This window comes from Pelophylax lessonae, assembly GCF_965119305.1.
Source record: "Pelophylax lessonae genome assembly, chromosome: 4".
Classification (NCBI taxonomy): domain Eukaryota; kingdom Metazoa; phylum Chordata; class Amphibia; order Anura; family Ranidae; genus Pelophylax; species Pelophylax lessonae.
Window position 1 is genome coordinate 399,252,273 of NC_138771.1, and position 23,670 is coordinate 399,275,942.

At 45.0% G+C, this 23,670-nt stretch overlaps 1 protein-coding gene across 2 annotated transcripts in view; it reads left to right on the forward strand.

Annotated features, from left to right (window-relative positions):
- Positions 1-2,066: 2,066 nt before the first annotated feature.
- TCF7 (transcription factor 7) overlaps positions 2,067-23,670 on the forward strand; it is a gene marked incomplete at its 5' end in the record, with an annotated part of 1,449,389 nt that continues 1,427,785 nt past the window's right edge. For both annotated transcript variants that reach the window (XM_082255193.1, XM_082255194.1), the window contains 2 exons: positions 2,067-2,255; positions 2,343-2,409. In XM_082255193.1, the coding sequence (XP_082111319.1) occupies positions 2,067-2,255; positions 2,343-2,409 (256 nt within the window). The remainder of the gene's footprint in view (positions 2,256-2,342; positions 2,410-23,670) is intronic.

Below are 23,670 nucleotides of genomic sequence, written 5' to 3' on the forward strand. Positions count from 1 at the left end.
AAATGGCTCTGGCAGCGAAAGGGTTTAGCAGTGAATAATCATGGATTTTTTTTAGTGTACAGTATATCGTTTAGTGTTACTTTGTTTAACTGGTTATGGATCGCCCCACGCAGGTATACTGTGGCAGGGTGGCCCTCCTGCGCGAAATCGCGTACCTGTACGTAATTTCGTGCACAGGGTCTGGGGCATGCGCATAGGATGCGGCCACAGGCTTCCACTGTGAACTGATCAGCGGGTCTGGTGGATGCGATGTCCACTGAGACACGCCAAACGTTCTCAGGAGAGGCAGAACAACAGTCTGCCTATGTAAACAAGACAGGCCACCATTCTGTGAGAGGGGAAGATGGAGATCGTGTGTTCCTGCTAAGCAGGAACACGGATCTCTGTCTTCCCCCCCCCCCAGTCAAAGCATCCCACACACAGTTAGAAAGCACTCCCTAGGAGCACATTTGCCCCTTAGATTGCCCCTGATGTTACCCCTTCTCTGCCAGTGTCATTAGTACAGTGACAGTGCATTTTTTTAGCACTGATCACTGTATTAGTGTCAGCGGTCCCCAAAAAGTCACTTAGTGTCAGATTTGTCAGCCGCACTGTCGCAGTCCTGCTAAAAATCGCTGCCATTATTGGCAACAAATAAATCAATAAATATATCCCATAACTTTTGCATAAACCAATCAATATAAGCTTATTGGGATTTTTTGTTTTACCAAAAATATGTAGCAAAATACATATTGCCCTAAATTGATGAAGAAATTCGTTTTTTTACTTTTTGTTTTTATTTAATGTTTTATAGCAAAGTAAAAAAAAAAAACTATTTATTTTTTTTCAAAATTGTTGTTTTGTTTTTTCTAGCGCAAAAAGAGGTGATCAAATACCACCAAAAGAAAGCCCTTTTTGTGGGAAAAATGGACATCCATTATATTTGGGTACAGCATTGCACGGCCGCGCAATTGTCAGTTATGCCTCGTTTCCACTGAGCGGTACGGTTCAGTATGCAATTTTTGACGTTTCCACTGTCAAAAGTTGTGAATGGTACCCCAATTCTGAACCGTACCACTTTTTTGGTACCCTTTCGTTGGGGTACCAAGCACAATAGTACCGTACCAACAGGGTGGAGCTACACTGTTGAGGTACAGTTGAGCTGAGGTACTTTTGGCGGTGTAAATGCAAGCCTGATCAAGGTGTACCCTTCTGAACTGGAGCGAACCGTACCGCTCAGGGGAAACGAGGCATTAAAGTAACGCAGTGCCGTAAAATGCACAAAAAAAGGCTTGGTCATGAAGGGGGATAAACCTTCAGGGGCTTAAGTGGTTAAAGCCCTGTATTTTTGCAAGGGCTGAGACGACTAAAGCCCCATACACACGCACCGATTGTTGGCCGACCGATCGGCCGTCTTTTGTCCAGTGTTGTTTGAAATGTGCTCTAGACTGCACACGAATTTTGTCGGCCAACAACAACGAACTTCAGAAGTGATGTCATGTTCTGGTCTACTTTTTGTGTGTTTTTTCTTCTCTGAGCATGCCCAGTCTTGCTCAACTGATTTTTCACGGCCAACAATCGGTGCGTGTGTACGAGGCTTAACATCTCTGGCTGCAGGGTCTGCTGAGGTGGGTTCGTATCCCTTTAAGAGAGCAGCGCTGAAGCCTTCGCTCAGCCCCCAGTGTTCAGCTCAGCTATCAATCAGCAGGCGGTGTGCTTTGAAGTGTTCAGCCTTCCCCTTGTCCTCAGACGATCACAGGCTGACTGAACAGAGAGCTGTCTTTTCTTCCCCTCGCTCAGCTCTGATTCCTCCAAACTTTTCCCTCGTTGTCCTCCCCCCATGCAGGGGGAGTGATCCTCGGGCTCGCAGCTTCTACATACACAGGCTCACACAACTACCCCCTACATACACTGTGCCGCACAGCCTCACACCACAACTACCCCCTACATACACTGTACCGCACAGACTCACACAACTACCCCCTACATACACTGTACTGTACCGCACAGACTCACACCACAACTACCCCCTACATACACTGTACCGCACAGGCTCACCACACAAGTACCCCCAATTAGCCCGCACAATGCCTCAGATGAACAGCGGCGGGGAAGACGACCTGGGGGCCAGCGATGAGATGATCACCTTTAAAGACGAGGGAGAGCAGGAGGAGAAGATCCAGGAGAACGCCTTCACTGAAATGGACCTGGCAGATGTGAAATCTTCTTTGGTCAATGAGTCTGAGATCAGCCCTGCAGGGAATACCCCGGTGGAGGTAAGAGGTTACTAACCCACATCATGGACTCCTCACAGGCTGCTCGCCTTGGAAAGAAAAAAAACGGAATTGCTCATGTTTTCACAGGCAATCAGGCGTGCACAAGAAGCTCACAGAGTTTATCAGGAGAAACTGGCAAATCACATGGACCATGGTGAGCTTCACTAACTACCCCCCTCCTTCTACTCCTCCCCTGCTCCTTTTCATGTCTTTGGATCAATGCTCAGGCCCCATCTGCACCTGAAGCTCCAAAATGCAGTTTATTTCAGCCATGACTGTTCACATTTGGGTCCTTGACACCTGATGCTCCAAATTCTGTGCAATCTACTTTGCGATCCTATCCACATCTTAGTGTTTTGTAGTTTAGCAGCTCCAAGATGCTCATTATCAAAAATCCCTGTATTTATTTTGGTGGCTGTTCACACGAGTGCTCGATACTTAGGGCTCCAAATTCTTTGTGATCCTATCCATGCCTCAGCGTTTTGTAGTTTTTGCAGCTCCAAGATGCTCAATACCCAAAATCCCTGTATTTCAGGGATGGCCATTCACATGTATGTGCACACCTGATGCTACGGGAGCGACTTTCAGACCCCCTTTACACCTGAGCATTTTGTAGCTCAAAGCTCCAAAACACTCAACATCCCCTGTATTCCATCAGTGGTTGCTCATATTGGAGCACAAAGATGCCATTTGTTTGACAGCTCACACTACATGAGCTGCTTTTGAGGCCTCATGCACACCTGAAATGTTTTGTAGTTTTGAAGTTCCAAGATGCTTAATATCCAAAATCCCTGTATTTTAAACGGTAGCTGTTCACCCATGAGCACTTGACACCTGATGCTCTACAAGCTATGTCAGCTACTTTGAGACCCCCTCTGCATCTGAGCATTTTGGAGCTCAAAGCTCCAAAATCCTGTGCATTCCATCAGTGGTTGCTAACATTAGAGCGCTAAGATGCTGGTATCTTAACACCTAACTCTACATGGGCTACATTTGAGGTCCCATTCACAACTGAGTGTTTTGTAGGTCGAAGCTTCTAGATGCTCAGTATCCAACATCCATGTATGTAGATGGTGGCTGTTCACTTGTGAGCACTTAACACCTAACGTTCCACAAGCTACATGAGCTACTTTAAGACCCCCTCTGCATCTAAGCATTTTGGAGCTCAAAGCTCCAAAATCCTGTGCATTCCATCAGTGGTTGACACCTGACCCTACAAGAGCTACTTTTGAGGCCCCATCCTCAACTGAGTGATTTGTATCTCAAAACTCTCAATTCAAAATCATGCTTATTTTATTGCCTTGTGTGTGTGTGTGTGTGTGTGTGTGTGTGTGTGTGTATGTGTATGTGTGTGTTTTTGTTTTTTCTTTGCTCACCCAGGCGGCTGAACTAAAAATAAACTCACGCACTTTCAAGGTCTATGTACGTACTATTCAATGCTAGTACAGCGATCTCCCCACTGTGCTGTTGTGTCCTAACAGGGGGAGCGACCCTCTTGGCCAGAACACACCAGTGTTTGCAGCCATTGGCTGAGAGTGCTGGTCGAATGCCAATTGGCTGCTGGTTTTCCAACATGCTCGTTTGACAGAAGGCGGTTGTGATATCTGTTTCTGTTGGACAAGAACATCCACACACGGGTCGAATTTTGTCCGGTTCCTACTGTACCGGCTGATTTCGGCCCCTGTGTACGGGGCTTATTAGTGGCTGTTCACATGTAAAAGCTCAGATGCTGGTTAACCACTTGCCGACCACCGCACGACTATTTACGTCGGCAGTCAGCCCTGGCCAGGCAGAGTAACGTAGATCTACGTCGGCACTTCCCGCCGGTCCTGTGCGCGTTCCCCGCCGCCACCAATGGCTCGATTGGGTTCAGAACCGATCAGTCATCAGGTCCAGGCCAATCATTTTTGGCCTGGACCTGTAGATTGGTCCTGCCCAATCAGATCCTGTTCTGAGCCTGTGAAATGTAAACACAGGCTCAGAAAAGACGTGCTCTCCCCTTCCATGATTCTTTTTGGATCCAGCGTGAGAGGAGAGCACATCTAACTGTGAGTAATGCCCCGTACACACGTGCAGATCGTCGGCCGAACGATCGGCCGTATTTTGTCCCCGGGCTGTCGTGTCTGTTGAAAAGTGCAAAAGACTGCACAAGAATTTGTCCGCCGACTGCAGAAGTGATGGTTAACTTTCCCTGTGTTTTTTCTTTTCTGAGCATGCCCAGTCTTGCAAATCTGCTGTCTGTCGGCCGAATTCTGTATTGACTGGCGAACAATCGGCCGCTCTGGTGTCGGCATACAAAAATATTAATGCTTGCACGACAGATTCTTTTTGGCCGAAAGTGCGCTGTCGGCTGTCAGAAGCATCATACTAACAAGCCGAAAATTGGCCGATCGTTCGGCGGCCGAACATTTTCGGCCGACAATCTGCACGTGTGTACGGGCCTTAACTGCACAAGCACACCCACACACAGGTAGATAGGCACATTTAATCCCCGATCGCCCCCCCCCCAGTTAACCCCTACACCACCTGACACAACACACACTCTATACAGTATATAGCATTTTCCTATATACCTGTATAAGTGTGATTTGTGGTCAGGCGTAGCGCTTGCGACCCCCCCCCCTTTTCCACTTAAATTACCCCCCAATAAAGATTTAACCCCCTGATTCCCCCCCCTGATCACCCCCAGTTAACCCCTACCCCGCTGTCACATTCAACACTAATACAAACGTAATATACTGTGTTTTTGTATTAGTGTGATTGTGATCAGAATTAGCGCAGGCGACTAAGTTTCTGTCCCAAGGAGGTTTAGGGTCCCCGCCACCCCCCCAATAAAGATTTAACCCCCTGATCCCCCCCTGATCACCCCTATATGCCCTGTCACAACACACCCCGTATACAGTATATAGCATTTTCCTATATACCCGTATAAGTGTGATTTGTGAACAGGTGTAGCGCTTGCGGCCCTCCCTTTTTGTCTTAAAATACCCGCCACCCCCCCAATAAAGATTTAACCCCTACCCGCTGTCACATTCAACACTAATACAAACGTAATATACTGTGTTTTTGTATTAGTGTGATCTGAATTAGCGCAAGCGACTAAGTTTCTGTCCCAAGGAGGTTTAGGGTCCCCGCCACCCCCCCAATAAAGATTTAACCCCCTTGATCACCCCTACACCCCCTGCCACAACACACACTGTATACAGTATATAGCATTTTCTATATACCCGTATAAGTGTGACTTGTGACCAGGTTTAGCACTTGCCACTGTTCCTTTTATCCTTAGGATACCCGCAGCCCCTCCCAATAAAGATTTAACCCCCTGATCCCCCCCCCCTGATCACATCCAGTTAACCCCTTCCCCCCTGTCACATTGCACACTAATACACACATAATATACTGTTTTTACTGTATTTTGTATTAGTGTGATTGTGACTTGAGTTTGCGCTAGCGAGTTAGTTTCTATCCCAAAGGAGGTTTAGGGTCCCCGCCAACCCCCCCCCCCCCCAGATCCCCGGCGCATAGTTAGAAATAACCCCTTGATTACCACACACACACACGCACATACACTTCCATTACTAGTATAGTGTTTGAACAGATCAATATCTGATCTGATCAGAACTATACTATCGCCCCCATAGTTTAGGGTTCCCAAAACGCGGTGTTTGCACGATCAGCACTGATTCCGGCCAGCACCTGCGTTTAACCCTTTCACCCAGGCAAGTGTAGTAATCAATAGATTACTGTCACTTACAAAAAAAAAACACAACACACAAAACCGCTGTGTTAGCAGAGTCAGGCCTGATCCCTGTTAGCATTAGCAGTTTTTTTGGTAGCACTTGAAATATTACTTGACAACCAGGTGCTTTTATTACCTGTGAGTCACACTACTGTACCGGTAAATTTAGTTACCAAAATGACCAAACGTTGGTACAGTGGTGAAGAGATATATAGTATAATGACCATGTCAGATGAGAGCGATGGGGAAGCCTCACTGGCAGAATCAGGGTCCGTATACGAACCAGATGACGGCAGCGGCTCCCTGACAGATGGCTCCGACGACGGATGGGTCCCTGTTAGACCCAGGCGTACCCGACCCCATTCTGGAGTTGTTGAGATGCAGGAATCACAGGGTGCTCGTATGGAGCAGAGTGTGGGTACTAGTGCCGCTCATCCTTCTGGCAAGCACCAGCGGCCTAGTACACCCTGGACCTACTACAACCAGCACTGCAGTATCACTTGGTGACGTGGCGAGTCCCCTAAGTGCAGTTGAAGCTGGTGCAGTGGCTAGCACGAGTAGTGGCCCGCAGCCACCGCGTATTCGAAGACAGGCCCGTAGAGCCCATAGTGCCCTCCCTGATGCGCTGGCATATCTCAATTGGCAACCCACTGATTCTACAGCGCCAGTACTTCCCCCCCATTCACTGCCCAACCTGGAATCCACGTGGAGACAGCTGGTTTTACGCCCCTGAACTTTTTTGAGCTGTTCTTCACGGAAGATCTTTTCAGATCTATTGTGGATCAATCAAATTTATATGCACAACAATTCATCCGCGCCAACCCAAATTAGCCCCTTGCCAGACCATTCGGCTAGAATCCTATAACGGTTTCCGAATTTAAAATCTTTCTGGGCCTTTCCCTCAACATGGGCATAACTAAACAGAGTGAAGTGCGGCTATATTGGTCCACTAGCCCACTTCACCATATGCGCATGTACTCTGCCTCCATGTCCAGGGGGAGATATGAGCAAATTCTGCGATTTATGCATTTCAGCGACAATGAAATCTGTCGTCCTCGGGGAGACCCTGCATATGATCGGCTCCACAAAATTCGGCCCTTCATAGACCACTTCAATCAGCGGTTTGCAGCCTTGTTCACCCCTGAAGAAGTTGTCTGCGTTGACGAGTCCCTGATTAAATTTACTGGCCGCCTTGCTATGAAACAGTACCTCCCCAGCAAGTGTGCCAAGTACGGGGTCAAGCTGTATAAATTGTGTGACAGGGCCACAGGTTATACAGTTAGTTTCCGGGTCTATGAGGGAAAAAGATAGCAGTGTGGAGCCCCCCAACTGTCCAGACTACATAGGGAGCAGCGGCAAGATTGTTTGGGACTTGGTGTTGTCACCCTTATCCGGAAAGGGGTACCATTTGTACGTGGACAACTTTTACACAAGCGTGCCACTATTTAGTCACCTGCTCGAATTACAAATTGGTGCATGTGGCACCGTGCGACCTAATCGCCGGGGCTTCCCCCAACGGCTTGTAGATTCCCGTCTTAGTCGGGGGGGTGAGAGCCTGCTTGAAAACGGACAAATTGCTTGCGGTCAAGTGGAGGGATACACGGGATGTTTATGTTCTGTCCTCCCTTCACGCAGACCCGACGATCCAAATCCCTACGGCAACTGGCGTTATGGAGAAACCCCTCTGTGTCCACGAATATAACTTTAATATGGGAGGGGTGGACCTTAACGACCAGCTTTTGGCGCCGTATTTAGTTGCCCGTAAAGCCAGACGCTGGTACAAAAGTGTCTGTTTTTTTAAAGGCTGATCGCCTTTGTCCTATACAGGGTGTCAGGACGAACTGGATCCTTCCGGGAATTCCAGGAAGAGATCATCTTTGCCTACCTGTACCCAGGAGGCATGCCTGCCCAACTTCCCCTTCCAGATGCAGTGAGCCGGCTGCATGAGAGGCATTTTTCACATGTCCTCTCGAGTACCCCTACCCAAAGATACCTCCAAAGAAGATGTCGTGTCTGTAGCAGGCACAGATTTAGGCGTGACACCCGTTATTATTGTCCCAAATGTCCTGACCAACCTGGTCTCTGCATCGGGGAATGTTTTGAGCGCTACCATACACTAGTGGAGTATTAGTGTAGGGTACAGCACGACACAGTGTAGGGCACACAAACACAGGGTCTCGAAAGATGTTGGATGTCCATCGACATTTTGAGAGACCCAAGCTGGAAGATCGCAGTCCCAAATCAAGAAACAGTTAGAAAGAAAAATAAAAGGATCCAAAAACTGTTGTTGTGTCAGTCATTTTATATGTCCTTCTACTCTTCTTACTGTACTTTTAATGTACTTTGTTTGTTTTTTCATTCTTTTGTGACCTGTTTCTCTTGCAGGTACTCGTCGGCTGCCACATTGATTTTATATATTCTGACACAAACAGCGTTTGCACTCAGCATATATGAATACCTTTGCTGGCAGCAGCTGTGGTGATTTTCTGATTTCAGCACTGCAGTTAAAATCCTATTTTGGTATATGTGGATAGTGTCGTGTATACCCATCATTAAATTCAGTGGGTGGTTGTTTGGGCGGTTAATGATGAGTAATACTACACATTATTCCTGTGCTGATTTCTGATAGGTTCTCTTTTTTTTTTTGTTCAGCCCACAGGCTGCATGGAAAAAAAAAAAAAAAAACTACACTATATGCCAAACAAGGACCAGCAATGTACTGGTACGTTGCTGGACTTTGAGTGGTTAAACCAGGATGATGCCTCCAGATTTAGGCATCATCTTGGTATCGTTTTTTACAGCCAGTGGTCGGCTTACATGTAAAAGCAATCCTAGCAGGTAATTGGCCGCTAGACTGCTTTTACATGCAGTGGGAGGGGACTACCCCCCCCACCGCCGCCTTCCGCAGCCTTCCATGGTTTTTCCCAGGCTCTCCTGTCCCACCGGTTAACCCAAGAGTGCAGCCGGTGGTTCAATTATCTAACCATAGAGCTAATTGGAGATGAGAATGGCTCCAATCCTCTCTATGGCCTAAGATACCGGAAGCTACGAGCATTTCATTACTTCTGTTTCGCCAGAAATAAACGGGGCCATTGGGAAATTGGGAAAGTATTTTATCACACCAATTTTGGTGTGGTCAGATGCGTTAAGGTCAGAGGAGAGATCTAGAGTCTAAAAGACCCCAATTTTTTTAAAGAGAACCTGTCACTACAGATTGCTGCTATAGGGGATATTTAAATTCACTGTGATAACAAAAAAAAATAAAAAAAATAAAGGAAAGGGGTCAAAATAACATAAAAATGCAAAAAAAAAAAAAAAAAAAAAAAATCAAGCTCCCCCCGCCCCCCCCCCCGTGCTTGCACGCAATGGCGCACGCAAGCATTGGTCTAGTGACATGTAAACCGCAATTGCAGCATGCATGTGAGGTATCGCCGCGAACGCCAGGTAGAGTGCAGTAATTCTTGCAGTAGACCTCCTCTGTAAGTCTAAAGTGGTAACCTGTAAAGACTTTTAAAGGTTTTTAAAAATGTACGTACTTTGTTGCCGCTGCAGAGGCGTGCGCAATTTTTAAAGCATGTCATGTTTGGTATCTATGTACTCGGCATAAGATCATCTTTTAAATTTTACCAAACAAATTGGAATTATATAGTGTATTTGTGCAATAAATTTAAGAAAAATGTATTTTTTTCGCAGAAATTGCGTTTGGAAAATCTGTGCGCAAATACCGTGTGACAAAAAAATTTGCAACATCCACCATTTTATTCTATAGGGCCTCTTCTTTAAAGAAATATGTAATGTTTGGGGGTTCAAAGTAATTTTCTAGTAAAAAAAAAAAACTATTTTTTCATGTAAACAAAAAGTCACAGAAAAGGCTTGGGTTTTCAAATGGTTAGAAGAGTGGGTGATGTGTGGATAAGATTGAGCATAAAATGCCGGGACAGTTCAACCACATCCCAAATGACCCCTTTTTGAAAAGTAGACACCCAAAGCTGTTTGCTGAGAGGCATGGTGAGTCCATGGAATATTTTATATTTTGCCACAAGTGTCGGGAAAATTATTATTTCTTTTTTTTTTTTTTTTTACAGAAAGTTGTCACTAAATGATATATTGCTCACACATGCCATGGGTATATGTGAAAAGACACCCCAAAATACATCCTGCTGCTTCTCCTGATAGAAAGTATGTAAATCGGCGCTCACAGGGGGTGCGACTCTCTGTTGTGGCTGCTAGTGGGGGCTGGCAGTCAGGTGGAAGTCGATAAAGATACTGGCACATCAAGGGGCTGCACGCTGGAGGAGCCTTGGAGGGGGGATGGAGTAAAATGTTTCCAGTGCCTGTAATGTGTAATGTTGGGCTGACCTCGGTGCAGAGGGGAGAGGGGTGGGGAGTAAAAATCCACTGGTCCGGGTGGATAGGGGGGGAGAAATTACAGGGCTGGGCAGCACTCAGGGCTGCTTTCCGGGTGAGCGAAGCTGCTCGAAGTGTACCATAAAAGATGAGGGGAGAAGCGCCACTAGAGTGCAGTAAAAGAAGGTTTTATTGATTAAGAACAAGCAGGATTGGTGACTCACATCTGGGATCGAATTAAATCAATCACTGTGGTGCCCTCCGTGGGGTAGTCAGGTGGCTGGTCGCCTTCTCTGTGTCCTGGTGCGGTCCGATCGTCCGGGAGGGGTCCGAGGATGATCTCAGGCCCCTTCCGAGTCGGAACAACTGAGGAGATGCAGAGAGCTGGTGTGGCGGCGGCCGGCAGCGTTTGACGTCACGGGCAGTCTGGGCTTAGTGGGCGTATCCGGACATCACTACATGTTTCGGAGCATGCGCAACATGCCGTGGTCGAGCATGCGCACTCCTTTGTCAAGTGTCCGGATATGGGGAAGCAAGAAGAGTTTATGTAGGAAGCAAGGGGGCGTCAATCACATTAAAAGCGGCAATGACAGCGGCATTCTTAAAGCAGCAATGCTCTTTGTTGACAACAGGGGAGAAATACAGGAATAAAAAGTCCAGGAATAAAACGTCCATATTTGACATTGGGGACATAAAAAACAAATGTAAAACGACCATCTTTTGGCATCCCTATTGAAATGGTCTGGAGCATGTAGAACAAGAATAAATAAATAAAGAATGATTTACCCATTGACAATTTTTAAAAAACATTCTTTTGGAACACATAAGTGAATGTTTTAAAATATTTGGTATAGAACGACAAAGTGCGGTATATGTGAATTTTTATGGTCATATACCGATCATGGGAGGTTAAAATACTGGGTCTAGTCAAAAGAAATAGCGGCTGAAGGGTACTAGTGGCTAGAAGGGAAGGTATACCAGTGGGTCAGTAACAGTATGGGTTTTGGCAGTAATGTTGGGAGGAAATACTAATAGGGGGAGGGGGGGGGGGAAAGGGAAAGAATGGAGGGGGGGGGAGGAGGGGAAAAGGGGAGGGGGGGGAAAGGGGAGGAAGGGAGGGGTTAGGGAAGGGAAAAAAAAGGGGGGGCGGGAAGGTTGGGAGGGCGGAGGGGTGGTGGGGTAAGTGTATACTTACAGGTGGTGTTCTTGATGGGCATAATTATATAAGATATAAGTGACCTGAAATAAGGACAAGAGGTTAGAACAGTATTGATCATGTGGGCTAGAGGATAGTGTTTATGTCAAGTTCCTCGTTGAGTCCAGTGGGGCTGAGACTATCCAAGGTATAGATCCAGAACGTTTCGCGTTCACATAGCAACGCAAAACGTTCTGCTGGCGGTAAGGTGTTGGATGGATTAGAGGACCCACACTTTGAGTCCGGCAGTGGATTGATGATGGAATTCTAGGAAGTGTCGTGGGACACAGTGGAGGTCGCACCCTGTCTCTATATAACGTCTTTGTTTTCCGAAGCGTTGTCTGAGAGGGGCAGATAGTACGGCCCACATATAGCAGAGGGCATGGGCAGGATAGGCAGTATACTACGTAGTCGGTGGAGCAGTTGTAGAAGTCCTTAAAGATGTAGGTAATGCCCTTGTGCGCAAAAGATTTCTGGCCATGTTGGATAAAGGCGCATGTTTTGCGTAGTGCCTTTTTGCATTGAAAAATCCCTTTTAATGGTATAAGGCAGAGGGGATTGGGCTTTGGGATTTTGAGCTTGCTGGGTGCGATTTTGGCTTTAAGTGATGGAGCCTTGCGGTAGGTTATTTGGGGTTTGTCCCTAATGTTTGAAGAGAGATGGGGGTCTTGTTTGAGGATACCCCAATGTCTGGAGAAGATGCTCTCCATTTTTTTTTATATTTTCCATGAAATTGGGTGATGAAGCGGACTGCAGTTGCAGGTTGGGTGTTTTCTTTTTTGGGGGGTTTTCCTGGCAGGTATGTAGTGTAAGCTGTGTCTATATTAAATCATCTGGGTAGCCTTTATCTTGACACAGCTTTCAACGTAGTCCTCGTTGATTCAACACACTCGGGTTATGCTGCCCTCTACAGGAGTAGGACTAGACAGGAAAGAAAACACTCTGGCCACACCTTAGGGGCAGTCCCAGAGGGTATATCCTCTCTCTCTTTGCTACAGCAAATCAGTTTTTTTCTGTCTAGTTAGGAGTAAGGACCTAGATACCTTGCTGGGATCTTCGGTCCTGGCAGGATTTTTTTCTTAGAAAAGATTTTTTAGACAGCTTTTTTCCTCCAGTGTTCCTGTGAGATCTTCAAGCAAGAAAGCTGAACTGGGCGACGGGCTGGATGTTGAGATCCAGTGGTCACCCCAGTTCAGCCTACGAGCGCGTGCAGACCATAGCTCCGTGCTGGGTCGGCCGCGACATAGTCCCACTGGACGGGGACTGACCCTGCGAGTTAAACGTCTCGCCGAAACGCCTAAGACCATGAGTCACGGCGTCCGTACTGGTCGACAGCCCTCCCACCTCAGTGGAGAGGGGTACTGTCAGGAGTTGGCGCCCGCCTGGTTCCGGTATGGTGAGTAGTATGTTCCCCCTTTTCCCCCTGACGGGTCTTGTGGTGAACGCGGGCCCCTCGCTGTAATGGTAAGGATGGGTCTTCCCTCTATCCTATAACATGTCACAGATCCCCCTGTTTGAGTGTGATTTTTGTGAACATAAAGCCAGGAGGCTTGGTTTGGGAGCTGACAATCTAATTGCAAAGATGTTAAAATGATGAAGTCAGTGGCAGTACTAGAACTTTACTGTGATAGTATAAAGTATCCTACCTGTCAGAAGCCACAGGGCGATGTCTATATATGTATACTGCATTCCAGATCATTCCTCCAGCTAAACATATGCCTCCCGACGGCCACGGACCGCATACGGCCCGCCAGGGTCCGGTACCGCCGACCACGCTGACCACCATGGGGGTGAAGGGTTGTGAGGCCGAGATCCTTCTGCAGACATGCCGCTATGCTGTGCAGGCCGCCGCCATTGTCTGGTAGATCGCACGAGGCCACCATTTTGGCGTAGCCTCGTGTCTCCAGCATGGGGGCGGCCATGTTTGAGGTGACTCAAACACCTCATGGAGCTAGGGGAGGCGCCGGAAGGCGTGCAGAGGGGCGGAGCTTTGTGGCGCTGGGGGTCTGAAAAAAAAAATGAAAAAAGTGGTTTTATTTTTTTTTTTTTTTTTGCAAATTGATTTTTTCCGGGTAGCATCTGGAATTATCATGGACCCTGCCACACAAGTACCCCCACCTGTTTCCCTCGAGGGGGCCGCGGGACCCGCCGGTGCACAGAGTATGGATGCATTTACAGCAGTTTTGGAGTCTTTGGTGGCTCGGGTGGAGACGGCCTGTCAGGAACGGGGGTCAAGAAAGCGACCCCCCCCCCCGCCTACCCCTATTTCATCTGATACTTCAGATTCTGAGATGGTCATTGCAGCTGTAGGTCCCTCTGCAGGGGCTGTTGTCTCAGGTAAAGTTCCCTCAGACAGTGAGGAGGACGTTCATGCTTCCGCCATAATTCAGGAAGAAGCATTGGTGGACGCACTAGTTGTGGCGGTTCGGGAAACCTTAAGACTTGAGGTTTTACCGGCAGAGGCAACTGAAACAGAGATTCCCTTTGGTACTAACAAACCCACCAAAACGGTGAAGGTTTTTCCTGTACCCATGTGTTTTGGTAATAAAATTAAAGAAGAATGGGAGCATTCTAAGCGTACCTTTACTATTTCCAAGCGCATTGCTAGACGCTATCCGTTTGAGGAATCCCTCATTAAGAAATGGACGGTACCACCAGTGGTGGATCCACCTATTTCCAGACTGAATAAAGCCACGGTTATTCCGGTGGAGGACGCTTCTTCCTTTAAGGATCTGGTGGATCGGAAAGTAGAAGCGGAGTCCCGCACTATCTTTTCCCTGATAGGGTCAGCCTTTAGACCAGTTATTGTCATTGGTTTAGTGTCTCAGACATTAACGGAATGGGCGAGATTGGTGCGCCAGGACCTGAAGGGGAAAGATATCCCCCAGGCAACATCTGATTTGATGGAACAGATTATACAAGGACTACAGTTTGTCTGTGGCGCAACCTTGGATGCTACCCCCCTATTAGGGCATGCATCTATGTCAGCGGTAATCCTCAGACGTGTGCTGTGGTTAAAATGCTGGTCAGTGGACCTAGGTTCCAAAAAGAAGGGCTGGTCGGACAGACAAAAGACCGACTCAGCCAAACCTGAAGCAAAGGATTACACAGCCTGAAGGTGCGCCCCCACCCGGCTTGAGGGTGAGGGGACGTCTTCACCGGTATTCAGGGCATTAGATCGAGCATCGACCACTGCTACCGGTGCGATTCTTCCCTTCCAACATCTAAGTACTACAGGGAGCGGTAGTTACCGTTCCCTGAACAGATCATTTTCTTTGCCTTCTTTACCTCTAGCCGGGTGACTTCGGTCCCTGTGGTTCAACCAGGAGAAATCACCGCTCCTGATAGGAATCAGGTGTCTGATAAATGTGTGGGAACAGAGAATGATCAGACTTTGTCGGATGGCCGGGGCCAGATAGCTCTAGGGCAGCCTGGTTCGGATCCAGTCAGCGCCAGTTGTCCTGGAAAAAACAGGAAAATGCATTTTTTTCCTCTTTTTTCAATTTCCAAAACTATGTGACAAAAAGTGAGATCTGCAAAACACTCAACATGCCTCTCTGCAAATAGCTTAGGGTGTCTACTTTCCGAAAAGGGGTCATTGGGGGGGGTTGTGCTGTCTTGGCATTTCATGGCCTCCGAAACTGTGATAGGTAGTCAGGAGTGAAATCAACGATTTACGCCCTTGGAAAGCCTGAAAGTGGGGGTTGGTTTTCGGGGTCCTGTACTCGGCTAGACTGCAAAAAAGTCTCACACATGGGGTATCCCTGTACTCAGGAGAAGCAGCAGAATGTATTTTGGGGTGTAATTTCACATATACCCATGGCATGTGTGAGCAATATATAATTTACTGACAACTTTGTGTAAAAAAAAAAAAAAAAAAAAAAAAGATATATTTCCCGGAACTTGTGGCAAAATATAAAATATTCCATGGACTCACCATGCCTCTCAGCAAATAGCTTGGGGTGTCTATTCTCCAAAATTGGGTCATTTGGGGGGGGGGGGTTGTGCTATCTTGGAATTTTAGGGCCTCCGAAACTGTGACAGGTAGTGCAGAGGTGACATGCACAATTTACGCCATTAGAAAACCTGAGAGTGTTGATTGGTTTTCGTGGTCCTGTACACAGCTAGGCTCCCAAAAAGTCTTACACATGGGGCATCCCCATACTCAGGAGAAGCAGCAGAATGTATTTTGGGGTGTCATTCCACATATACCCATGTCATGTGTGAGAAATGTATCTTTTAGTGACAACATTGTGTAAAAAAAAAAAATAAATAAATAAAAAAAAAAAATTGTAATATTCCCAAAACTTGTGACAAAATATAAAATATTCCATGGACTCACCATGCCTCTCAGCAAACAGCTTGGGGTGTCTACTTTCCAAAATGGGGTCATTTGGGGGTGTTTTGTGGTATCTTGACATTTCAGGGCCTCCTAAACCGTTACAGGTAGTGAGAAAATGCAATGAAAAATGTATGCCCTTTGAAATTCTGATGGTGGTGATTTGTTTTCGGGCTCCCGTACACTGCTAGGCTCCCAAAAAGTCTCACATATGTGTAATTACACATATACCCAGGGCATGTGTGAGCAATATATCATTTCAATGACAACTTTGTGTAAAAAAAAAAAAAAAAAATAATTTTTGTCATTTTTCAAACACCTGTGACAAAAAAAATGAAATATTCAATGAGCTCAACATGCCTCTCAGAACATTTCTTAGGATGTCTACTTTCCAAAAAGTGGTAGTTTTGGGGGGGGGGGGGGTTGTACTGCCCTGCCATTTTAGCACTTCATGAAATGAGATAGGCAGTCAGAAATTAAAGCTGCGTAAATTTCAGTATTTACACCATAGTTTGTAGACGCTATAACTTTTGTGCAAACCAATAAAAATACGCTCATTGAATTTTTCTTTTGTCAAAGACATGTAGCTAAATATATTTTGGCCAAAAAAAATGACATAAATTGAGTATATTGGATATTTTTTAAAAGACAAAGTTGAAAATGTCTTTTTTTTTTTTTGCAAAATTTTCGCAATTTTTTTATTAATATTGCAAAAAATAAAAAGCGCAGAGGTGATCAAATACCACCAAAAGAAAGCTCTGTTTGTGGGAAAAAAAAGGACATAAATTTAGTTTGGGTACCACATTGCATGACTGCACAATTGTCAGTTAAAGTCACAAAGTGCCAAGTTGAAAAAAGGGGTCTGGTCAGGAAGGGGGTAAAATCTTCCGGGGCTTAAGTGGTTAAAATCAGAATAGATCATGATGCCTGATGCTGCATGATCTATTTTGGAGGCCTCATTCATACCTGAACATTTTGTAGCTCAAAACCCTCAACAAACCAAATCAATTGTAACTATAAAAAATGGCCATATGATGCCCCAAAAGCTACACAGGCTACTTATTAAGACTGTTTTGACCTTCTAGCCTTAAATGGGCACACCTGAAATTGAATGCATTGACAATTTTAACACATTTTTCAGAATACTGTTAGAACTGGTCTTCTCCCCCTAGTGCTTTCCTTTGAAAGAAAATGCCTGAGTCTTTAATACACATGTAAAATGATTCAAAGGCGCTACTAAAAGCTTGTATACGTGTGCAAAAATGCAAAAAAAAAAAAAAAAAAATAGTGCAGGCAAAGCCTGTGTTTACAGTTGAGTATTTTCTCTGGTCATTTTTTCCTACACCTGACTATGCTCAACATCAAGAATCTCTTTTCTTCCAATTGTCCATCTTCACACTTGTACGCTCAGTCACCCAACACTCAAAAGTACATGTGTGGTTTTTTTTTTTTTTTTTTGGAGCTTAGAAAAAATAAAAAAAATGCTTCAAAATCACCAGGAATATACTCTGCTCAGGTATGAATGCAACCTAAGGGGCAGATGGTAGATGAGGGCAAAGCCTGATATGTAAGTCAGCTGGAGGCAATTTTTATATCCAAAGTACATAGCCGTCAACTCTGACATGATTACATTCACATCGTCAAGCCCCCTGTTCACAACAGTGCAGTTTTTTGTGTTTCTGCCGTCGTACTGCAATGCATGACAATGGAAATCGCACGAATTCTCTATGGTGCAAGTTTTGAAAAAGTAAAGGTGCTTCTTTTGGTGCTACTACACGGTATGTAGATATTTAGCAAAACCAGTTGCTGACACTGTTATGTAATTCTCCATTAAGTAAGGCAATGACCACTTTTTATTGCTTGCATAAAATATTATCACTACATTTATGCTATGTGATGTCACTAGAAGAAACAAGCTGCATCTTTAAATGCTATTTAAATATAGTAACTGATTTATAAGTGCCCATTAGTCCTTTAACCACTTAAGCCCCGGAAGATTTTACCCCCTTCCTGACCAGGGGGTATTTTACGACTCGGCACTGCGTGACTTTAACTGACAATTGTGCGGTCATGCAATGTGGTACCCAAACAAAATTTCCCACATTTCCCTTTTTTTCCCACAAACAGAGCTTTCTTTTGGTGGTATTTGATCACCTCTGCGCTTTTTATTTTTTGCGATATTAATAAAAAAAGAGCGAAAATTTTGCAAAAAAATGACAACTTTGTCTTTTAAAAAATATCCAATATACTCAATTTATGTATTTTTTTTGGCCAAAATATATTTAGCTACATGTCTTTGACAAAAAAAAATTCAATGAGCGTATTTTTATTGGTTTGCGCAAAAGTTATAGCGTCTACAAACTATGGTGTAAATACTGAAATTTACGCAGCTTTAATTTCTGACTGCCTATCTCATTTCATGAAGTGCTAAAATGGCAGGGCAGTACAACCCCCCCCTCCCCCAAACTACCACTTTTTGGAAAATAGACATCCTAAGGAATGTTCTGAGAGGCATGTTGAGCTCATTGAATATTTCATTTTTTTGTCACAGGTGTTTGAAAAATTACTAAAAAAATTATTATTTTTTTTTTTTTTTTACACAAAGTTGTCATTGAAATGATATATTGCTCACACATGCCATGGGTATATGTGTAATTACACCCCAAAATATATTCTGCTGCTTCTCCTGAGTACAGGGATACCACATATGTGAGACTTTTTGGGAGCCTAGCTGTGTACGGGACCCTGAAAACAAATCACCACCATCAGAATTTCAAAGTGCGTACATTTTTCTTTGCATTTTCTCACTACCTCTAACGGTTTAGGAGACCCTGAAATGTCAAGATACCACAAAACCCCCCCAAATGACCCCATTTTGGAAAGTAGACACCCCAAGCTGTTTGCTGAGAGGCATGGTGAGTCCATGGAATATTTTATATTTTGCCACAAGTTTTGGGAAAATTACTATTTTTTTTTTTTTTTTTACACAACGTTGTCACTAAAAGATAAAATTCTCACACATGACATGGGTATATGTGGAATGACACCCCAAAATACATTCTGCCACTTCTCCTGAGTATGGGGATGCCCCATGTGTGAGACTTTTTGGGAGCCTAGCTGTGTACAGGACCGCGAAAACCAATCAACACTCTCAGGTTTTCTAATGGCGTAAATTGTACATGTCACCTCTGCACTACCTGTCACAGTTTCGGAGGCCCTAAAATTCCAAGATAGCACAACCCCCCCCCCCCCAAATGACCCCATTTTGGAAAGTAGACACCCCAAGCTATTTGCTGAGAGGCATGGTGAGTCCATGGAATATTTTTTATATTTTGCCACAAGTTCCGGGAAATATATATATATATATATATATATATATATATATATATATAATTTTTTTTTTTTTTTTATTTACACAAAGTTGTCAGTAAATGATATATTGCTCACACATGCCATGTGTATATGTGAACTGACACCCCAAAATACATTCTGCTGCTTCTCCTGAGTACAGGGATACCCCATGTGTGAGACTTTTTTGCAGTCTAGCCGAGTACAGGAACCCGAAAACCAATCATCGCCTTCAGGCTTTCCAAGGGCGTAAATTGTTGATTTCACTCCTGACTACCTATCACAGTTTTGGAGGCCATGAAATGCCAAGACAGCACAACCCCCCCCCCCCCCCCCCAAATGACCCCTTTTCAGAAAGTAGACACCCTGAGCTATTTGCAGAGAGGCATGTTGAGTGTTTTGCAGATCTCACTTTTTGTCACAAAGTTTTGGAAATTGAAAAAAGAGGAAAAAAAATGCATTTTCCTGTTTTTTCTTCATTTTCCAAAAAAAATGAGAGCTGCAAAATACTCACCATGCCTCTCGGCAAATAGATTGGAGTGTCTACTTTGCAAAATGGGGTCATTTGGGGGGGGGTTTGTGCCATCTTGGCTTTTTATGGACTTCAAAAGTGTGATAGGTAGTAAGGAGTGAGATCAACAATTTACGCCCTTAGAAAGCCAAAAGGTGTGCATTGGTTTTCCAGGTCCTGTACGTGGCTAGACTGGCAAAAAGTCTCACACACGGGGTATCATTGTACTCAGGAGAAGCAGAAGAATGTATTTTGGGGTGTCATTTCACATATACCCATGGCCTGTGTGAGCAATATATCATTTACTGACAACTTTGTGTAAAAAAAAAAAAAAATTTTTTTTTTTCCCGAAACTTGTGGCAAAATATAAATTATTCCATGGACTCACCATGCTTCTCAGCCAGTAGCTTGGAGTGTCTACTTTGCAAAATGGGGTCATTTGGGGGGGGGGTTTGTGCTATCTTGAAATTTCAGGGCCTCTGAAACTGTGACAGGTAGTCAGGGGTAAAATCAGCAATTTACGCCATTAGAAAACCTGAAGATGTGGACTGGTTGTCGGGGTCGCGTACACAGCTAGGCTCCCAAAAAGTCTCACGCATGTGGTATCCCTGTACTCAGGAGAAGCAAAAGAATGTATTTTGGGGTGTCATTTCACATATTCCCATATGTTTGAACTGTCCCGGCATTTTATGCTCCATCTTAGCCACACATCACCCACTCTTCTAACCACTTGAAAACCAAGCCTTTTCTGTGCCTTTTTGTTTACATGAGAAAATATATTTTTTTTTTTTTACTAGAAAATTACTTTGAACCCCCAAACATTCTATATTTCTTTAAAGCAGAGGCCCTATAGAATAAAATGGTGGATGTTGCAAATTTTTTTGTCACAATACACTATATAATTCCAATTTTTTTGGTAAAATTTAAAAGATGATCTTATGCCGAGTTCATAGACACCTAACATGACATGCTTTAAAAATTGCACATGCCTGCTCAGCGGCAAAAACATACGTACATTTTTAAAAATCTTTAAAAGTCTCTACAGGTTACCACTTTAGACTTACAGAGAGGTCTACTGCAAGAATTACTGCACTCGATCTATCGATCGCGGCGATACCTCACATGCATGCTGCAATTGCGGTTTACATATGACACTAGACCAACGCTTGCGTGCGCCATTGCGCGCAAGCACGGGGGGAAAGGGGGGGGCTCAATTTTTTTTTTTCTTTTTTATCTTATTTTGACACCTTTCCTTATTTTTTTATTTTTTTAAATCAGTGAATTTAAATATCCCCTATTATAGCAATCTGTGGTGACGGGTACTCTTTTTTTAAAAAATTGGGGTCTTTTAGACTCTAGATCTCTCCTCTGACCTTAACGCATCTGACCACACCAAAATTGGTGTGATAAAATACTTTCCCAATTTCCCAATGGCCCTGTTTATTTCTGGCGTAACAGAAGTCATAAAATGCTCGTAGCCTCCGGCATCTTAGGCCATAGAGATGATTGGAGCCATTCTCATCTCCAATTAGCTCTATGGTTAGATAATTGAACCACCGGCTGCACTCTCGGGTTAACCGGTGGGACAGGAGAGCCCGAGAAAAACCACGGAAGGCTGCGTAAGGCGGTGGGGGGGGGGGGGGAGTCCCCTCCCACTGCATGTAAAAGCAGTCTAGCGGCCAATTACCTGCTAGGATTGCTTTTACATGTAAGCCGACCGCTGGCTGTAAAAAAACGATACCAAGATGATGCCTAAATCTGCAGGCATCATCCTGGTATAACCACTCAAAGTCCAGCAACGTACCAGTACATTGCTGGTCCTTGTTTGGCATATAGGTTTTTTTTTTTTTTTTTCATGCAGCCTGTGGGCTGAACGGAAAAAAAGAGAACCTATCAGAAATCAGCACAGGAATAATGCATAGTATTACTCATCATTAACCGCCCAAACAACCACCCACTGAATTTAATGATGGGTATACACGACACTATCCACTAGGGATGCACCGAAATGAAAATTTTGGGCCGAAACCGAAAATGCAGGATGCCCTTGGCCGAAAACCGAAACCGAAAATGACTTTTTCCCCCAAAAAAATTTAAAAGGGATAGAACAGGGGCATACACCAAAAACAGGCAGGCGTACACCTGTCGCTGCCACCCTGTCATAGTATATGTACTGTGACGGGTTGGCAAGAGGTTAATTTAATTACCAATGGTATTTGTATTATGAAGCATGAGGGGTTAATGTATTGCCACTGCTGGTCACTCATCTATTAGTGACTGACCAGTGGCAGGTAATTAACCCCTTTGTGCTGCATTAGTGCAACCAGTATCAGTGTTAATTAACACTGGTTGCACTGATACTGGTTGCACTAATGCAGCACAAAGGGGTTAATTACCTGCCACTGGTCAGTCACTAATAGATGAGTGACCAGCAGTGACAATACATTAACCCCTCATGCTTCATAATACAAATATCATTGGTAAGCTGCCTCAGCTACCCCTCCTCCGGTGTCCTTCATTCAAAAGTCCCGCCTCTGGCCGGGGACACCGCCTCTCAATGACGTCCCTACTACTCTGTGCATTAGTGAATGGACATACCAGGCGGGAGGGCGGGGCGAGCGGCCGCTATAGATATTACTATGTGATCCTTCCCTGTGCATCCCTGTCAGCCTGTCAGTGTCAACTATGTGTGAATGAGAACAGAACTGACCTAACACCGGGCGGGGGGGGCGGGGCGAGCGGCCGCTATAGATATTACTATGTGATCCATCCCTGTGCATCCCTGTAAGCCTGTCAACTATGTGTGAATGAGAACAGAACAGAACTGACCTGACACCGGGCGGGGGGAGCGGCCGCTATTAGCTGTAACTATGTGAGCGCTTCACTTCCTTGTCAGCGGAGATACATGCCTGTCAGGGAAGTGAAACGCTCACATAGTTACAGCATTACATTATTTTCGGCAATGTTAACCCATTATCGGCCGAAATGAGATCCAAAAACTGTTGTTATAAAATGACTGACAACAACAGTTTTTGGATTCTCATCATTAACCGCCCAAACAACCACCCACTGAATTTAATGATGGGTATACACGACACTATCCACGTATACCAAAATAGGATTTTAACTGCAGTGCTGAAATCAGAAAATCACCACAGCTGCTATCAGCAAAGGTATCCATATATGCTGAGCGCAAACACTGTTTGTGTCAGAATATATAAAATCCATGCGTGGTAGCCGACGAGTACCTGCAAGAGAAACAGGTCACAAAAGAATGAAAAAACAAACAAAGGACATTAAAAAAAGTACAGTAGGAAGAGTAGAAGGACATATAAAATTACTGACACAACAACAGTTTTTGGATCCTTTTATTTTTCTTTCTAACTGTTCCTTGATTTCTTGATTTGGGACTGCGATCTTCCAGCTTGGGTCTCTCAAAATGTCGATGGACATCCAACATCCTTCGAGACCCTGTGTTTGTGTGCCCTACACTGTGTCGTGCTGTACCCTACACTAATACTCCACTAGTGTATGGTAGCGCTCAAAACATTCCCCGATGCAGAGACCAGGTTGGTCAGGACATTTGGGACAATAATAGCGGGTGTCACGCCTAAATCCACGCCTGCTACAGACACGACATCTTCTTTGGGGCCATCTTTGGGTAGGGGTTCTCGGGAGGACATGTGAAAAATGCCTCTCATGCAGCCGGCTCACTGCATCTGGAAGGGGAAGTTGGGCAGGCATGCCTCCTGGGTACAGGTAGGCAAGGATGATCTCTTCCTGGAATTCCCGGAAAGATCCAGTTCGTCCTGAAGCCCTGTATAGGACAAAGGCGTTCAGCATCGCCAATTGGAATAAATAAACAGACACTTTTTTTGTACTAGCGTCTGGCTTTACGGGCAACTAAATACGGCGCCAAAAGCTGGTCGTTAAGGT